This window comes from Geospiza fortis, unplaced genomic scaffold (assembly GCF_000277835.1).
Source record: "Geospiza fortis unplaced genomic scaffold, GeoFor_1.0 scaffold54, whole genome shotgun sequence".
Taxonomy (NCBI): domain Eukaryota; kingdom Metazoa; phylum Chordata; class Aves; order Passeriformes; family Thraupidae; genus Geospiza; species Geospiza fortis.
In genome coordinates this window covers 3,417,013-3,431,741 of record NW_005054301.1, presented here as the reverse complement: position 1 = coordinate 3,431,741, position 14,729 = coordinate 3,417,013, and the positions used below count along the sequence as shown (strand labels likewise).

The window sequence follows — 14,729 nt, the reverse complement described above, 5'->3', positions numbered from 1 at the left end:
TCCTGCTGTTTCTGGAGGTCTGAGAGGCTCTTAAGTAATTCCTTTTTGGCTTTCTCCTCTTCTGCAATTCTGTTTGTTAGTTCCACACGTACGGCGCTTAAATGTTTTACATCTGCTTGCATTTCTAGGAGTCGTTCTTGGTCTTTTTTATGAAACAAGTTAATAGTTGCAAGTTCTGTCTTCAAGTGCCCCTTCTCAGCTTGCATTTGGTTTTGTAGAAAGACTTGCCTTTTCAACTCATTCTCCAATTTTTTTACAGTACTTTGAACTTCTTTGATCTCTTCTTTAAGAGCTACATGGCGTGACTCCATTTCATTCAGTTTTACCTCTTTACAGTGGAGGAGTTCTTCCTGCTGGGCTCTCTTTGTAAGCACATCATTCAGCTCTTTCCGCAGGTTTTCTATTTGATTTATAGCTGAGAGAAGCTGACTTTTGAGATCATCTTTTTCTTTAAGGGCCTAGGAAAGAAAAAAAAATCCATTCTGATCTGAAGTAATTAAAGACAATTGTTGGAAGGATGTCCTTAGACATCAGGAATGTCTATGGAACAATTAACATATGTCTGTGAAAATATAAAATTTTTGCTTGCTACAAACTCAGTTCAAATGTACTCAGTGTTTATTTAAATTTACACACTTTAGATCATGTGCAATCTCAAACTTGGACTTGTCCTTAAATTATATAGCCTTCTAAATAAGGATAGTTCTGATTAATTCTCTACTTCTCACACTCACTCTTTGCAGACTGAGAAGTGTTTCTTTATTGGCTCCTCCAGAAATCGAGATGGAGAATAATGAGGTAATAGGGTAATGCAGCAGCATACAGGGATGACTACTGGAAATATACAGTATACCTACGGTCCATTCCCTATACTGACTTATTTTGTTTATTTTCTAAAAATATTACATAGAAAGTATACCAGCTTTAAGTTATTTTTGAAATTATGCCCAGTAGATGAATTAGTAGCAGTTAAAAGCTTGGTTCACTTATGCATCAAAGCCAAGAAATAACGACATCATCTCCCAAATAGAAATCAATCAAATGCAACAAAATAATAAAAAATTCATGTGTTTTCCTAGGATCTTCAGGGCTTGGATGTTTTTTCCAACATTGATATATTTAATGTTAAAATTAGCAGAGAATCACAGAATGCATAAGCTTGAAAGGACTGCAAGGGGTCATCTCGTCCAACCTCCCTGCTCAAGCAGAATTATCCTAGAACACAGACACAGGATGGCATCCAGATGGTTCTTGAATATCTTCAGTGAGGGAGACTATGCAACCCATTTGGGCAATCTGCTGCAATATATCAGATTCTTTAAACTGACTTAATAAATTTTATCCTAAATTTTACTGAGCATTTTCATCAATTCCACAAGCAACACACATTTCTTATGGATATAGCAAAATAACTTGAAACAAGGCAATTAGAGTTAAAAGTGTGTGGCTAAAAATAAAACAATTTGCAATTATATCAAGAATAAGCAACACAAAGCAAAATACAAATGTAATAAATTGAGGACACAGACTGATGACCATCATGGATTTTTCCAGAAAAAAAACCTACCAGACAAAAAGACACTCCTAAACCTATCTTGTAATTCTACTGGAAGAATTTGGCTTAAAAAACTCAAAGCACCACCAAAATCCAAACAAAAACAAAACTCCAGTAAAATTTCAAACTACAACCTATAAGTTACTTGCTTTGAGTATGTTTTCTACATTACATACTTTAAAGAACATATGTTTCAAAAGATGTCAGAAACTCCACTGTCAAACAATATTAAAGACAACCACATGGGCAAAACTTCAACCAAATTATCCCAGTAACTCCAAAAGAATGAAACCTAAACAATCTTTCTATAGCACATCCGCTGTCTGCCAATATTTCAAAAATCTCAAAATTGCAAGCTATGATTGTAACCCAATTTTGAAAATTTTCCATCAACCCTTTGAAGTCTTCTAACAGAAATCAAAGAAAACAAACTGCCATTTCTTCCTTTATTGTTTTTACAGATTTTTGTCTCAGATGTTGTCTGCATTTCAAAGCTAGTTAAATTATGTTCATCTAGTTACCTCAAGTTTATACTAAATGCTGCATCTAGACTGATTATATCCCTATAAGTAACTGTTTCCAACTTATTGAGAACATGAAACATCATTTGTACTTTTTTCTCCTTCACAATGACACACCGTTCATTTGATCTTCTATATCTTAAAGAAACTTTCTTCACCAAACAATTACCTCAAACCTGTTGGCAGGATGGTCACGACTTTAAAAGAACAAATACTGACAGCATTTCTTAAATGGAGCTTAAGCCAAAGTTTAACCGCTGCATTTAGCATGTGAATATACTTGCCACATAAAAAGAGGTAAAATCCATATTAAGTAATCTTACATAACAAAGAAAATTTCAACATGGAAAGTGTTATCAACTGCCTCTACAAAGACCAGCCTATGTGTTTACAAGAACAGCGATTCCAGAACCTTTTTGGGAACTACTGCTTCTTAGTCACAATTTGTCTCTACTTTTTGCTTCTTATTTGTCCATTTGATAGACACCCATGATTTTTAAATAATTCAGGTTTTCTTCCTCTCCATACAACCTCTGTGTTCTTAGGCAAGAGTGACCAACTTCTTAAATGTCTGAAAATCTTACTTTCCCAGACAAGCGCTAGGTCTAACAAATACAAGATTACTATAGAATGAACTGCTGGAACATGGAAAGAGGAAATACTAATAAAAAGTAAGGGATATGATAGGCAATAGGAGAGAAATAGCAACACCAGGAATCAAAGTTTAGATTTGCTAGAGTTTATTAATTTCAACTCAGTAATAGCCCAATTGTGACTTGTCCTGTGCTTTCACCATGCTTGTATTCATGTACCAATCTCAGAACAGATCGTTGGATCAGATAAAACACAGGATTAATAGACTTCCCATATTGCATCCCATTTAGCCCTTGAAAACTTCAATCTTTGAGCAAAACAAAATAGAGGATGGAGCCATCTCAAGCCCATCACATTCAGTAACTTAAACTGGATGTATGCCATCAGAAAATATGTGAAAAGAGAGTATAGCACAGTAAAACAAAAGCCATACAATATGATAGACTGCACTAGCAGAGCCTGTAACTTAAGACAAAAGCTCACAGCATAGAGTTAAGCACTATATCAGCCACTATAGAAACAGCAACTTTTGACCCAGCCACTGGAAAATAGACCCACAAACTCATTGCCAACAGAATGGTGGTTTCTACCATTATTCTGATAGAGGATGATAAACATTAGCATTGATGTGAGTGCTTGTATTTAAAATTGTGTCAGCAACTGAACAAATAATTCTTCTAAGTCAAAAACAAAAAAAAACTATGTTTTTTCCTGAGAAACTCTAGAGAAGGAAAAAGAGAGGAATAAGTGGTCTGCCATACTGAACAAAGACAAACGAAAAAGCTAGAAATGTTACACAATGAATTTTCAAATTGATTTTTTAAAGAAAAAGTTCTGAAAATTATACAGAAGAGGTCTAGAACTTAAAGCAGAAAGTAGTTTAAGTCACAGTTCACAAATAAATTCCTTCTCTTCATTTTTAAAACAAAGGGAAAAGGTACCAAAAAAAAATAAACAAATCTTACCTGACTATTCTTGTCCATCAGTTCACTGATAGTTTGATTTTGCTTTTCTACCTCACGATCCAGTTTCTTACACTTCAATTTCCATTGGCGGATGGTTTCCTGGGCTCTCACCTTCAAATCTTCTCTTTTTTTCTCAATCTCCAGCCTGAGTGCCTCTGAGTGCTTGAATTCACTGAGATATCGTTCTGCTTCCTTGGTACTCTCTTCAACCTGTTGAGCTAACTCAGCAGACTGGAGTTCAGTTTGTCTACGTCCACTCTCACAAGCCTTGTAGCAGTTCTGTATCTCCTTTAGCTGGTCCAGCATTTTTTCCTGCTGCTTCTCCCTGTTTTCCAGGTCAGATGTTAACACCTGAAATCATCATAGCAAGATACAAACATTCTCTAAAGATATGCAGTACCAAACTTTATCAAATAACATACAGCAACATTAAATCACATTTTTATTAAATATGAAGAGCATAAAAGATCTTCTTGACTATCAAGGAACGTCCTGTTAGCCCAAAGAATCTTTCCCTCTGCAATGGTAAAGAATTCCAACACAGGACAGAATACATACTACCCAATTCTTTCTGCATTTGTTCCTCTTCTAGTTGTTCTTGTTATTTTTCTGTATTGTAAGTTTGAGATCAATCATTGGCTATATATTACACACTACACAAATAAGAAATAAACCAAATAGTAAGATATAAGGAGATTAATGTAAACAGATGAGAGGAAAAGAAGAACTGGAAAGGACAAAACAGCAGTCACCACAACAATTGGAATTTATAGTTTATGAGCTAGTTGTTACCCAGTTTTATGCTGGTTGCCTTTATGAAAACAATGTGCTAAATAAAGGTATATTTAATAACACTGAATACAAAGAGAATACAGCAGCTTCATAAATGCTTCTAGAACAAAGTGCAAAGATGTTTGAAAATGCAAGAGGCATATATAAGCCTTTGAAAAATTAAATAAATTGAAAACACACATTTTAAAATTAAAGATTCTGTATTTCTCAAATCATATTTCTCTGAACAGTCTCATAAGAAACTCAGGAATAATAGTGTACATACACATTCTGGAAGAACATGCTCAGAAATCAATTTTTGAAGGTACACTAGCAAAATTGTATTTTACTGAGATCATGACGCAGAAATTCACATTAGTATTCTGCATTTTGGGTCTATTTAGACTGCTTTCATACCATTCAGCCTTTTCATTAATGAAAGATAAATTTGATAGACCTGATCTATAGCCAGTTAAACATATTATCAAGCCTCAGGGGACTGAAAGACTTTTAAGAGGATTAGATTTCAGAATGACTGAAAAAAACCACCGGATGTAGCCTGAAATAAACAGACTGCAATTCAGAATGGACAAGGGAAAATTATTTTATCTATGAAAGAATTGGCAACTTTACAGATGGATACAGAATGACAATTTAGACAAAGATACTTCCACAAGGCTGGGGGAAGGAGGGAGACGGGTTTATTGGTAAGGACTCTCTCCTTGTCAGTTTGTTAGTTTGTGGGTTTTTTCCTCTGTCCAAACCAGGCCAACATCTTCTGGGAGGCAGTAAATCATACCAATCTCTTTGAGATAGCATTTGCTGTACTAAAAAGATAACCAAAACAAGCTCGTAAGCTACAACTAGCAAAATTTAAATCAAAACAAGCTTATTTTCCAATGAAAACAGATTACAATACTTCTTTAACAACAAAGATTTAAATTGCATATAGCAGAAGTTAAAAATAGCCTCATAAAATATAATCAGATATTACATTTACTGTTCCACAGATTTTCTAAAATAGGTCATCATTTTTTCAGTCATATGATTACACATGCTATTATCACTTCCTATTTCATATCTTTCTGGAGACACCATAGAGGATGTCAGACTAACCTGATGTAGGACTTGATGATGCACCATTAAAAAAAGTTATTTATATATAATTTCCCCAGAGTACACGCTTCATTAACAAAACTACTGCTCCCACAAACTTTTTAATGAAATATGAGTCTAATCTCAAACACATAAACTAACGTTCAATTAACTGCAAACATTCCTCTTATCATGTAGAAGTAAATCAACCTCCAATTTATTGATTTACAGGATAATAAAAAAGAGGAACATTAGATATTTACCTTGATGCAACTAATTGATCAACACAAACTATTTGCATGAGGGGGAAAACTGGATTTTGACATGGATGTACCAATATAAACTGACTTTTAATGTTTTATTTTTACACTATGTGTAAATAAGATAAACCTCAGCAAAGAGTTTCCACTTTGCTTGAAAGAGTTAAGCCAGCACAGACCCAACAGTTGAAATCAGGTAGAAAACAGCATCATAGCAAGTCAATATTTCATGAAGCCAACTCTGTAAAGCAAGAGGATGGAGAAAGTATCTCCACACTCTGTTTCTGCATCAAAACAGGAGTCCCAAATGGACTGATCTGTACTTTTGAATTCTAGTTATGTATGATAAATGTGTATCTATGTGTTAACATGGGTGCAGTTGCCAAAATTCTTTCTGATCCATAAGGGCTTGTGCTACTGGCATTTAATTGGCTAATAACTTCATTTGTAGAAGAAAAAGTAAAAGTAAATTTTAGAGAGAATATGAATCAATACTTATAAAACTGATAGATTTATATTACTGAAGAATTCTAACATTAATTAAACATATCAATAATTTTCCCTCAGAAAAACTGAAATATTTTAACAAACTGACTGCTGTACTGGACAATACTATAAAAATACTAACACCAAATCCAAATTAAGAGTAATTAGTAAATCAAACAAGTTTCCAGGCTAAAAGAGCCTAAAAACCTCTAAAGAGTCTAAAAACACTTACAGAGAAAGTAGGGTATTGCATCTTTGTAATTTGTGCACTTTGATTATTTCTGAGTCATAATAGTTAAATCTTAATAGTTAGCACCAAAAGCCCTGTATCTAATTGGCTTCAGGCAGAAAAATGTATTTAAGATGATTGTAAACATTTGGAAGATATCACAACCACTCCCTTACGTAAACTAGAGTAGCTGAAATATATATTAAATTTAAAATCTAATTGAACTAAGATTGAACTCACTTCTAAACATGAGCTTAAGAATATGTTTTAACCTTTTTCATCCTGTCCATTTTACATCACACTGTGATTTTATGGCAACTGTAGGAGGCTAAATGTACAACACACACAACTCAAATTGTTGCAAACAATGATATTTTAATAAATCAAAAGAAATTTCTAATATCACATGTACATCAGAGGCAAGTTATATTCTCCCCACTAAACAAAGATAAATCACACCCAAGTCAAACATGACTGGTCACTTCCAACTGGGAATCAGACTATCTGATAGGAGCAGCTGTCAGAACAGGCTTGACAAAATGCTTTGTTAGTACACAAGTTTAGAAATTCACATCCTTGCATTCCTTGATGTCTCACTAAAAGAAAAACACACTAGCTATTTTCCTGTTACTGCCCCTGTAGGAGAACAGGCAGTGGGAAGCAGATAAGAAGTACAAAGTATTTTCTGTTGAGAAAATGAGGGAAGTCAAAGATTTCTAACTCAGAGAAATGACAATGACCCCAGCTGAGCACTATTGCATGAGTGTTTTCAGGGCAGGAAATTTGTATTATAAGATCATTCTGACCCTTAAGAAAGCATGTTCTACCAGCAGAAGTTTAAAATAATTTGGTTTATGTGGGTTCTTACCCCATTAATTTCTGTCACCAAAATGATTCATTTCTCAGGCACAACAAAACCAAAACCCAGAATGTTTTCAGTTAGTCATGGGTTTTATTGACCAGCTAGAATACAAATGCTGATGGACACCAGGAAATGAGTTCTGCTCCTCTTACCCTCTACAGAAACACTTTAGGTCTTTTTAAACCTACTCAATGACCGAATTTCATAAAGCATGTAGGAACTTATTTTGAGAAGGCCATTTTTTCCAAATGTAATTTGATGTATTAGTTTGATTTAAATCAGCAGAAAAGCTGACAAGGTAAAGGAGCAAGAGAAGTAGACTGAAAAGTATATTCCTGTAAATCTATGAAGACAAAAAAATAAAATCCTACATTTGAATTTCCAAAGTGATGCAATATAATTTCATAGATAAGTACCTTCATTAGGAAAATACATACAAAATCCCTTACTTACAGAATGCCAAAATACAAGCTGAACAAAAAGTGAAGTCCTTGACTACTGAAATAATACACATGGTTTTGCAAACAAACTCTTTTCTCCTGACAGCCACAGAAGACAGAAGAATATTGCCACTGTTCAGGCATTCTACTACAAATGACAAATCTAGGCAAGAGCAAGAAACACAGAAATTTCCCATCTTAAATAAGAAGGCTACTGCCTACTTAGACCTCATTTTATGGTCAAAGTCTTCTAACTAAAATTCCAGGACAAAAGGCTGCTCTTATCCCTCTCATAAAAAATCACATTAAACATTATGATACGCTTACCATAAAGAAGACTACTAATACTTATGATTATATTACTATATTGCATTTAATTACTAAAAAAAGGGAAACTGTGAACTACTTTTGTTACTCTACTACACTCTCTCAGAGAACAAGGCATTTCAATTTTTAAAGTTGAACTTCAGCTCTGAGGAATGATGGAATGGGGAATAAGAAAGTAAGTACTACCTTATAAAAGTAGTTCGAAAAACCATTATTAACAGTAAGTGCTGATAAAATCATATCAACTTTTCTTTGCACATGGGAAAGAGAAGTAATCCAAACCATGGAATCATGGGCAATAGCAAGTACCTTTTTTAGTATTACATGGGAGAGAAAAAAGCTGGCAAACTCAAATCACTTTTCAAAGTTCTTTACACAATGAGCATAACAGTTACTCTTAGTTTTAAAGGTTAATCCCTAATCTGATACATCACCTAATGTTAAACACATAAGAAATAATTTAAAAACAAAAATGCCTCCAACCAAAAAGCAGCAAACCCAACTTACCTGTATGTGCATAACAAGCTGTGCTTTCTCCTTGTCCTTACACTCTATACATCTCTTCAGTTCTTCTACCTCTGACATTACAGCATTATGACTCAGCTTTGCTTTAAGTTCCAAAATATGTTTCTCTAGATCTTGCTTCTCTCTCTCATATCTTTCAGCTACTGTAAAACAGCAAGAACAGAGCAACACATTCAGTAGAAATACCAACTTGTGGTAAATTAATTTTATCTCAGTTAATTTTTGGCAATTTGTTTCTCCATTTGAGACTATTCTACAACTACTGATTTTCACCAAAATATCTGTGAAAAACTGTATACCTGTATAATAAGCTAATAACATTTTAATAACAATAAAACAGTACTTTTCCATCGTTTTATAGGGGTTTCCACTCTTCCCCCTGCACACAGCTGCTCCCCTCAAATAAAAAGCCAACCGAAACAACAAAAGCCGCAGCAAAACTGAATAAAATAAAATAGGATGGAAGAAACAATGGGGAAGTTCTGGTGTAAATGAAATTTGGCCATCACTTTCAAGGCCAAGGTTTTATCTCACCAGAGTAGTACCCCCAATTTGAAAGTCACATTATCTGTGAATTTTATGTCTGAATCCTGAAACTACAACCAAAGATTTTGATAGGAGTAAGCTATAAATTCTCTCAAACAGAAATTCAAAGGTCTTAAGTCATAAATAACAACTGGAGGCAAAAGGAAAAAAATCTCTACTTGTCTTCTTCCCATATATCTTTGATGGAACAGGAATAACACAGCAAGGTGAAACACAACAGCAAAAATTATACAAATGTATGCATGTATTTGAACAGTTACAGCACATTATAATTTTCCTCATATTTTTACAACTGTTTTGATTTATAAGATCAATAGGAAAGTTAAAATACACTTGTATTAATATGAAAGGCATATTGTTCCAAATAAACTAACTTTTAAGCAGATACATTAATATGATTGGAGAAAAAACTATTGAAATTATTATTTTGCATTACACTTCTGAAGCTAAGCCCATTTCCAGTGCTCTCTATGAGGTTTGTAAAACATGGAGTCAGAGTCTTCTTCTAAAAACCAAGATAATTCAGAAGCTGAAGTACAAAAATAAGAAAATATGTCATCAGCCAAACCAATTAAATAGTCCAATAAGACACTGGACTCTAGAATAGAGTCACTATTTCTCTATTACCTTGAGTAATACATTGCTATGCTAATAAGGAGAAAGATAAACACTTTCTCTAATACCTAAGTAATTATGTTTGAAAAGTTTAAATACAGATAGATAACTAGCAATTAAGTGAAGACCTTGCTAAAGTGGTAATTTAATATCCAATTATATCTTGAAATTGTTTAAAGTATTTGTCTTCTAAATAAAACTATTCCAACTCTAAAACAGTGCAAACAGAAGCGCTGACTGCATCATACAGAAAAATTTTCTAAACCACTTAGGAACACATAGCTTAAAAATTCTACCAGAAAGTCATCAGCCTTATTAACTACCTAATCAATGACTCTTGTTATCATTTTCAAGATGGCAGAATTCAAACTGCAAATGGACTGAAATGCCAGTTTCTATTTTTTTTATTACTTAAAAATAATACATGTTTTTCCTCTGTAAAAACACTATTCAGTTTGCTGAAATTGTCTCATGGGTTTTAACCATGCAAATCAAAATATTTTATCATAAATTAATTGTCATTGCTATTTGTCTGTTAATATTCAGGTGCCAATACGTATTAACTTAAATCTGAGGAATTAATTGGCTGGTTTTGTCAAAACAATAGAAGAATTAGACTGCAACTCTAAGATAAAACTAATATCCATGCCCACTAACTAGCTTGCAGGTCTCCAGTGCAAAATATTAGCTGTACCTGCTCTAATTCTCCTGTCATCATCTTGTGCATCCTGATAGCTCTGGCGATGCATAGCAGCATAAGAGATTTGATGTTGCAATTCTACACGGTCTTCTTCTGCTCTCAAAAGCTGAGAACGAAGATCCTCAACCTAAAATATATGCACAAGCATCAAATGTTTAATGAAAAACAGAACAAAAAACAAAAATAGCATACTTCTATTAAATGCTAAAAAAATATTACACACAAAAATATTTATAAATACATCTTGAGAGTACTGCAGATGGTAAACAAAAAGACAAACTGCTTCCTAATTACAGGCCACAAATTGATTATTCAAAATTAAAGAAAATGTTTTAATTTATGTTGACCACAGATGAGCATTAATTTCTCTAAACCAAACAAAACGCTACCATATTATATGTTGCAATTGTCTTTTTTCATAGCTAGGGAAAATGTCTATCCAAATTTAATAAACAGTATGTTTTATGTAAATAGTGGTCCTTAAAAATACCATGTATTTATTCATAAGAAACACAGGGGTCTTCGCATTTTTCCTTTCTATCATATATAGTATAGCACAAAGATGACAACATGTAGGAAAACAGAGAAAATCCAACATGATGAAGTTGAATTGAAGAAAAATACCTCTTATTCATATTACTTTATATGCCATTCACAATGATTTAAATTCAAAACAGTAATATAGCTAACTCAAAACTAGTATTCTGCTAGATACACAAGACAAGCAACTAATGCTAAAAGATGAGAATGCCAATTGCCCCCTCCCTAGTTATTTCAAGTCTTTTTATCCAGCCCCTCTAAAGGAAAGATGTTTAGGAGAAAGGACTTTTTTCTGAAGTTATAATCCAAATTCCTACAAATTTTAATCATACATGCATCTATATTGTTTAAAGCACACTTTAGATACTTTTTCAGGTAATTATTTACTTTTATTGCATGTTACAATGTACCAAATACCTCTAGGTCATTGATTTATCTGATTTCACCAATTATAGCACATGCTTTGCAGAACAATGATTACTAATATAGGAGTAGTTCTAAAGCATATTATGAAAGGAAATTTCACATAAGGTGTTTATGTACTGAAAACATACCATTACTATCACTACTACAATTAATACATATGAACATATACACATAAAAGTTTGGAAAGCAGAAAAATATAATGAGCTCAGTCCACATATTATACACACTTAAACCTGTCTTCCTATACCTCATGCCTTCCTTCATAAAACAATTTTATCAGAGTATGAGATAAGAATATTAAACAAAAAGACTCAGACACAACCTATTATGAAAACCTTAGGATTTTTACCACACTAAAGCAGTTACCTGATGCAAAAGAGCTTCTCTACTGCCTTCAGATTCACTCAACTTTTTCCGGGACTGCTCCAATTCCTGCTCAAGCTTGCATTTCAGAGGATGATGAAAAAAGAAATGCAATGTAGGCATGATAATATAAAAGTGTATTTTAACATTTAATTTTGACACAAATTCATCCATATAAGCATCTATCTAAAATGTGGTATAATATACACAGTATTTTTATTTGTCCAAAATTTTAAGCAAACCTTCATTTGTACTAAATCCCTGCAATATTTATTTAAATTTAAATTACATAAAGGGAATTTTACTTACAGTCTATAATTTTTCCATAAATATATAAATTTATTCATAAAGATATAAAATAATTCATATCACCCAAAACAAAAAAATCACAAAAGTAAATTTTTACTGGGTTTAAGTTAAAAAAATGGAAGATAAGTTTTAACAAAGTTTCAAAAACATTGTCCCAGGATTTGAAACATACTTTCAAACTCAAAATTAATAATGACTTAATATTTTAAGTCACCTTTGGTAAACAGTTTATTCCTAGAAGTGTTAAAGATGACACACATTGGTAGAACTGTAATAGGTAAAATCTATGGGGTTTCTGTGTTGTGCAAGATGCTGTATTTGAATTATTCTGGAAACAAGATGACTAAAAAATTGAAGCGCCCTAAATTTAATAAAACTGAAAGTTTTCCTAAAAACATAATATTCAAAATATGTAATCAGAAATAGTCATCAAACTGATGACCACGAAAAAAAAAAGAAACGAAAGCAAAAGCTTCAAAATATTTTTTGACTTCTTCCATAAATAGTTCAAAGATCCACTTGGAAATAAATAGAGGTTTTGACAGCAGAAATTGTTATTGTTGAGATAGCAATCTCAAGGAGGATGTTGAAAGCCTGGCAAATGGGCAAAGTAAACAGGACCAACATTAAGGGAATGAAGAGAACAACATAACATAAAACACTACATAAAACACTACACTACATAAAGGCTTAGCATAAAGGGGTATACCTTTGAAAGATGCTAAACTTGATGCAAGTGGAAAAAATACCTAGGAAAGCATAATACAGCCTTAGCATCCTGCTAGAATAGAAATACAAGAAATTTTGTTTTCTATGAAAAGAAAGAGTGAAATATGGCAACAGTTCAGTGAGAGTAATTAATAATAACTATGGTGCAAAATAACCAGCAGGAGCTAGTTGCAGGGATGAAGAAAAGCTGCTTTGAGCTGCTGCAAATAAGAAACAGCAGACTACATACAAATTCAGAGACAAAGTAGAGAAAGAAATAAAGGATTATGCCCAAGTTATAAATCTGTCTGCCTGGCAGGATGGAAGAGTCATTAGAAGAAACATACTATAACTGAAGAGCTTTGAAGCAGAGACACAAGCTGAACATAGCTATATTCACAGTGCCTCTGATGCAGGAAAAAATCCCACACCTTGAATTCTTAAAGAGTAAAGAAAGTTCTGTTCTGCTGATTTCTCAGAAAAAGGAAGCATATACTGTAACAGATGACACTATACACTCATTTAAAACCAAACAAAAAGGAAAAATTAAGTCTTACCTGGTGCTTTTCACTTTCATATTTCACAAGTTTGTTTCTCATGAGTTCTTCTGTTTCATCTGATTTAACATCTTGCTTCCTTAAAACCTTTAGAGAAGAAAAATATATTGCAAACATCATCACAAAATTTACAGAAGCCATCATTCCAAGGTTGTTAAAATAAAGAATTTTAAAAATTTAAAAAAAAAAAATTTAAATAAAAAAAATTTAACATTTTAAAAAATAAAGAATATAAGAAAGAAGATCTAGACAAATGCTTTCTGTCTGCATCTAATACTTCCATGTAAAGCCAATGTATATTGTTATGAAAAGATAAATATAAGTTCATGCATACATAAACACACCCATGCAGAGAACAGGGACAAACACAAAGTCGAAAGCAGCACTAACATCCTTCCGATGCATAGAGCTCCAGACTCTCAAGTCGACCCCAAACACCTTTAGACTAAGGTCTAAAAGGCTCAAGAGATCCCCTACAGACTAGCTGTGCACATATCAGAGAAAAAGAATATATTCTCTAATATAAAGTGTGTTATGAAATTCAATGCACTGTAGTCAAGAAAACACTACCAGAAGGTTGTGTGAGAAATCAAAAGCAAAAAAAGGAAAAGGTTATTTTTTTCCTGAACCTGGACAGGTGCTTAAAGTCATAGAACTACACAGAACTACTAAATCAACTGGAACTTGATCAATAATTACCAACATTGATGTGCCCTTTCTTGACACCAATAAAAAAAATAAAACAATTCCATGGGGACTTTCCCATTCCCTCTTAGACTGAGGTATCTAAAATCACATTGGGTCATTTTAAATATCACTTAGAAACATCAGCTGAAAGAGATCAGTAGCCACATACTGATAATTTGCCATGAATTTCTGTAACTGCTTATAAATCACAGCTTTTATCTGCGCAACATGACCAAGCATGTTTCACACTAGTCATAAATCAATTAATTAGGTACCTGAGCACAAATCTTTTACTTTCATCCCACATCTTGAAGCATAAGTACATCTATTCCTTTCATAATTACTTGCTAAAACAACAACAGAACAACAACAAAAATGCATAGCCTTTCCAGAAAGAAATTTCTTTTTCCCAGTCTGTCATTCCCAAGCAGCATTTTCATTTTACATTTATAGGAAAATCTCTTCCTATCTTCCTTGAAATCTGTCCCTATAAATTGTGCCATTTCATTCAGTTTTGAACATTTTCTCTTCACTGTACACTGAAGAGCAATTTCAGTGTATGAAAACAGAATACAAGATATTAATCAACTTCATTGAAGCCAGGCATTCAGCTTTAGAAGTTTTGGCTTTAAAAGCAGCTTTCTGGAG

The 14,729-nt window shown here is 33.1% G+C and overlaps 1 protein-coding gene across 1 annotated transcript in view; it reads right to left on the bottom strand.

The window, feature by feature from the left end:
• Nucleotides 1–14,729, bottom strand: part of CEP128 (centrosomal protein 128) — a 97,786-nt gene that overhangs the window by 60,821 nt on the left and 22,236 nt on the right. Inside the window, exons 9-14 of the mRNA XM_031065378.1 lie at nt 13,395–13,481; nt 11,824–11,898; nt 10,486–10,618; nt 8,613–8,773; nt 3,636–3,986; nt 1–458 (exon numbers count right to left, since the gene is read on the bottom strand). Coding sequence (XP_030921238.1) covers nt 1–458; nt 3,636–3,986; nt 8,613–8,773; nt 10,486–10,618; nt 11,824–11,898; nt 13,395–13,481 — 1,265 coding nt within the window. The remainder of the gene's footprint in view (nt 459–3,635; nt 3,987–8,612; nt 8,774–10,485; nt 10,619–11,823; nt 11,899–13,394; nt 13,482–14,729) is intronic.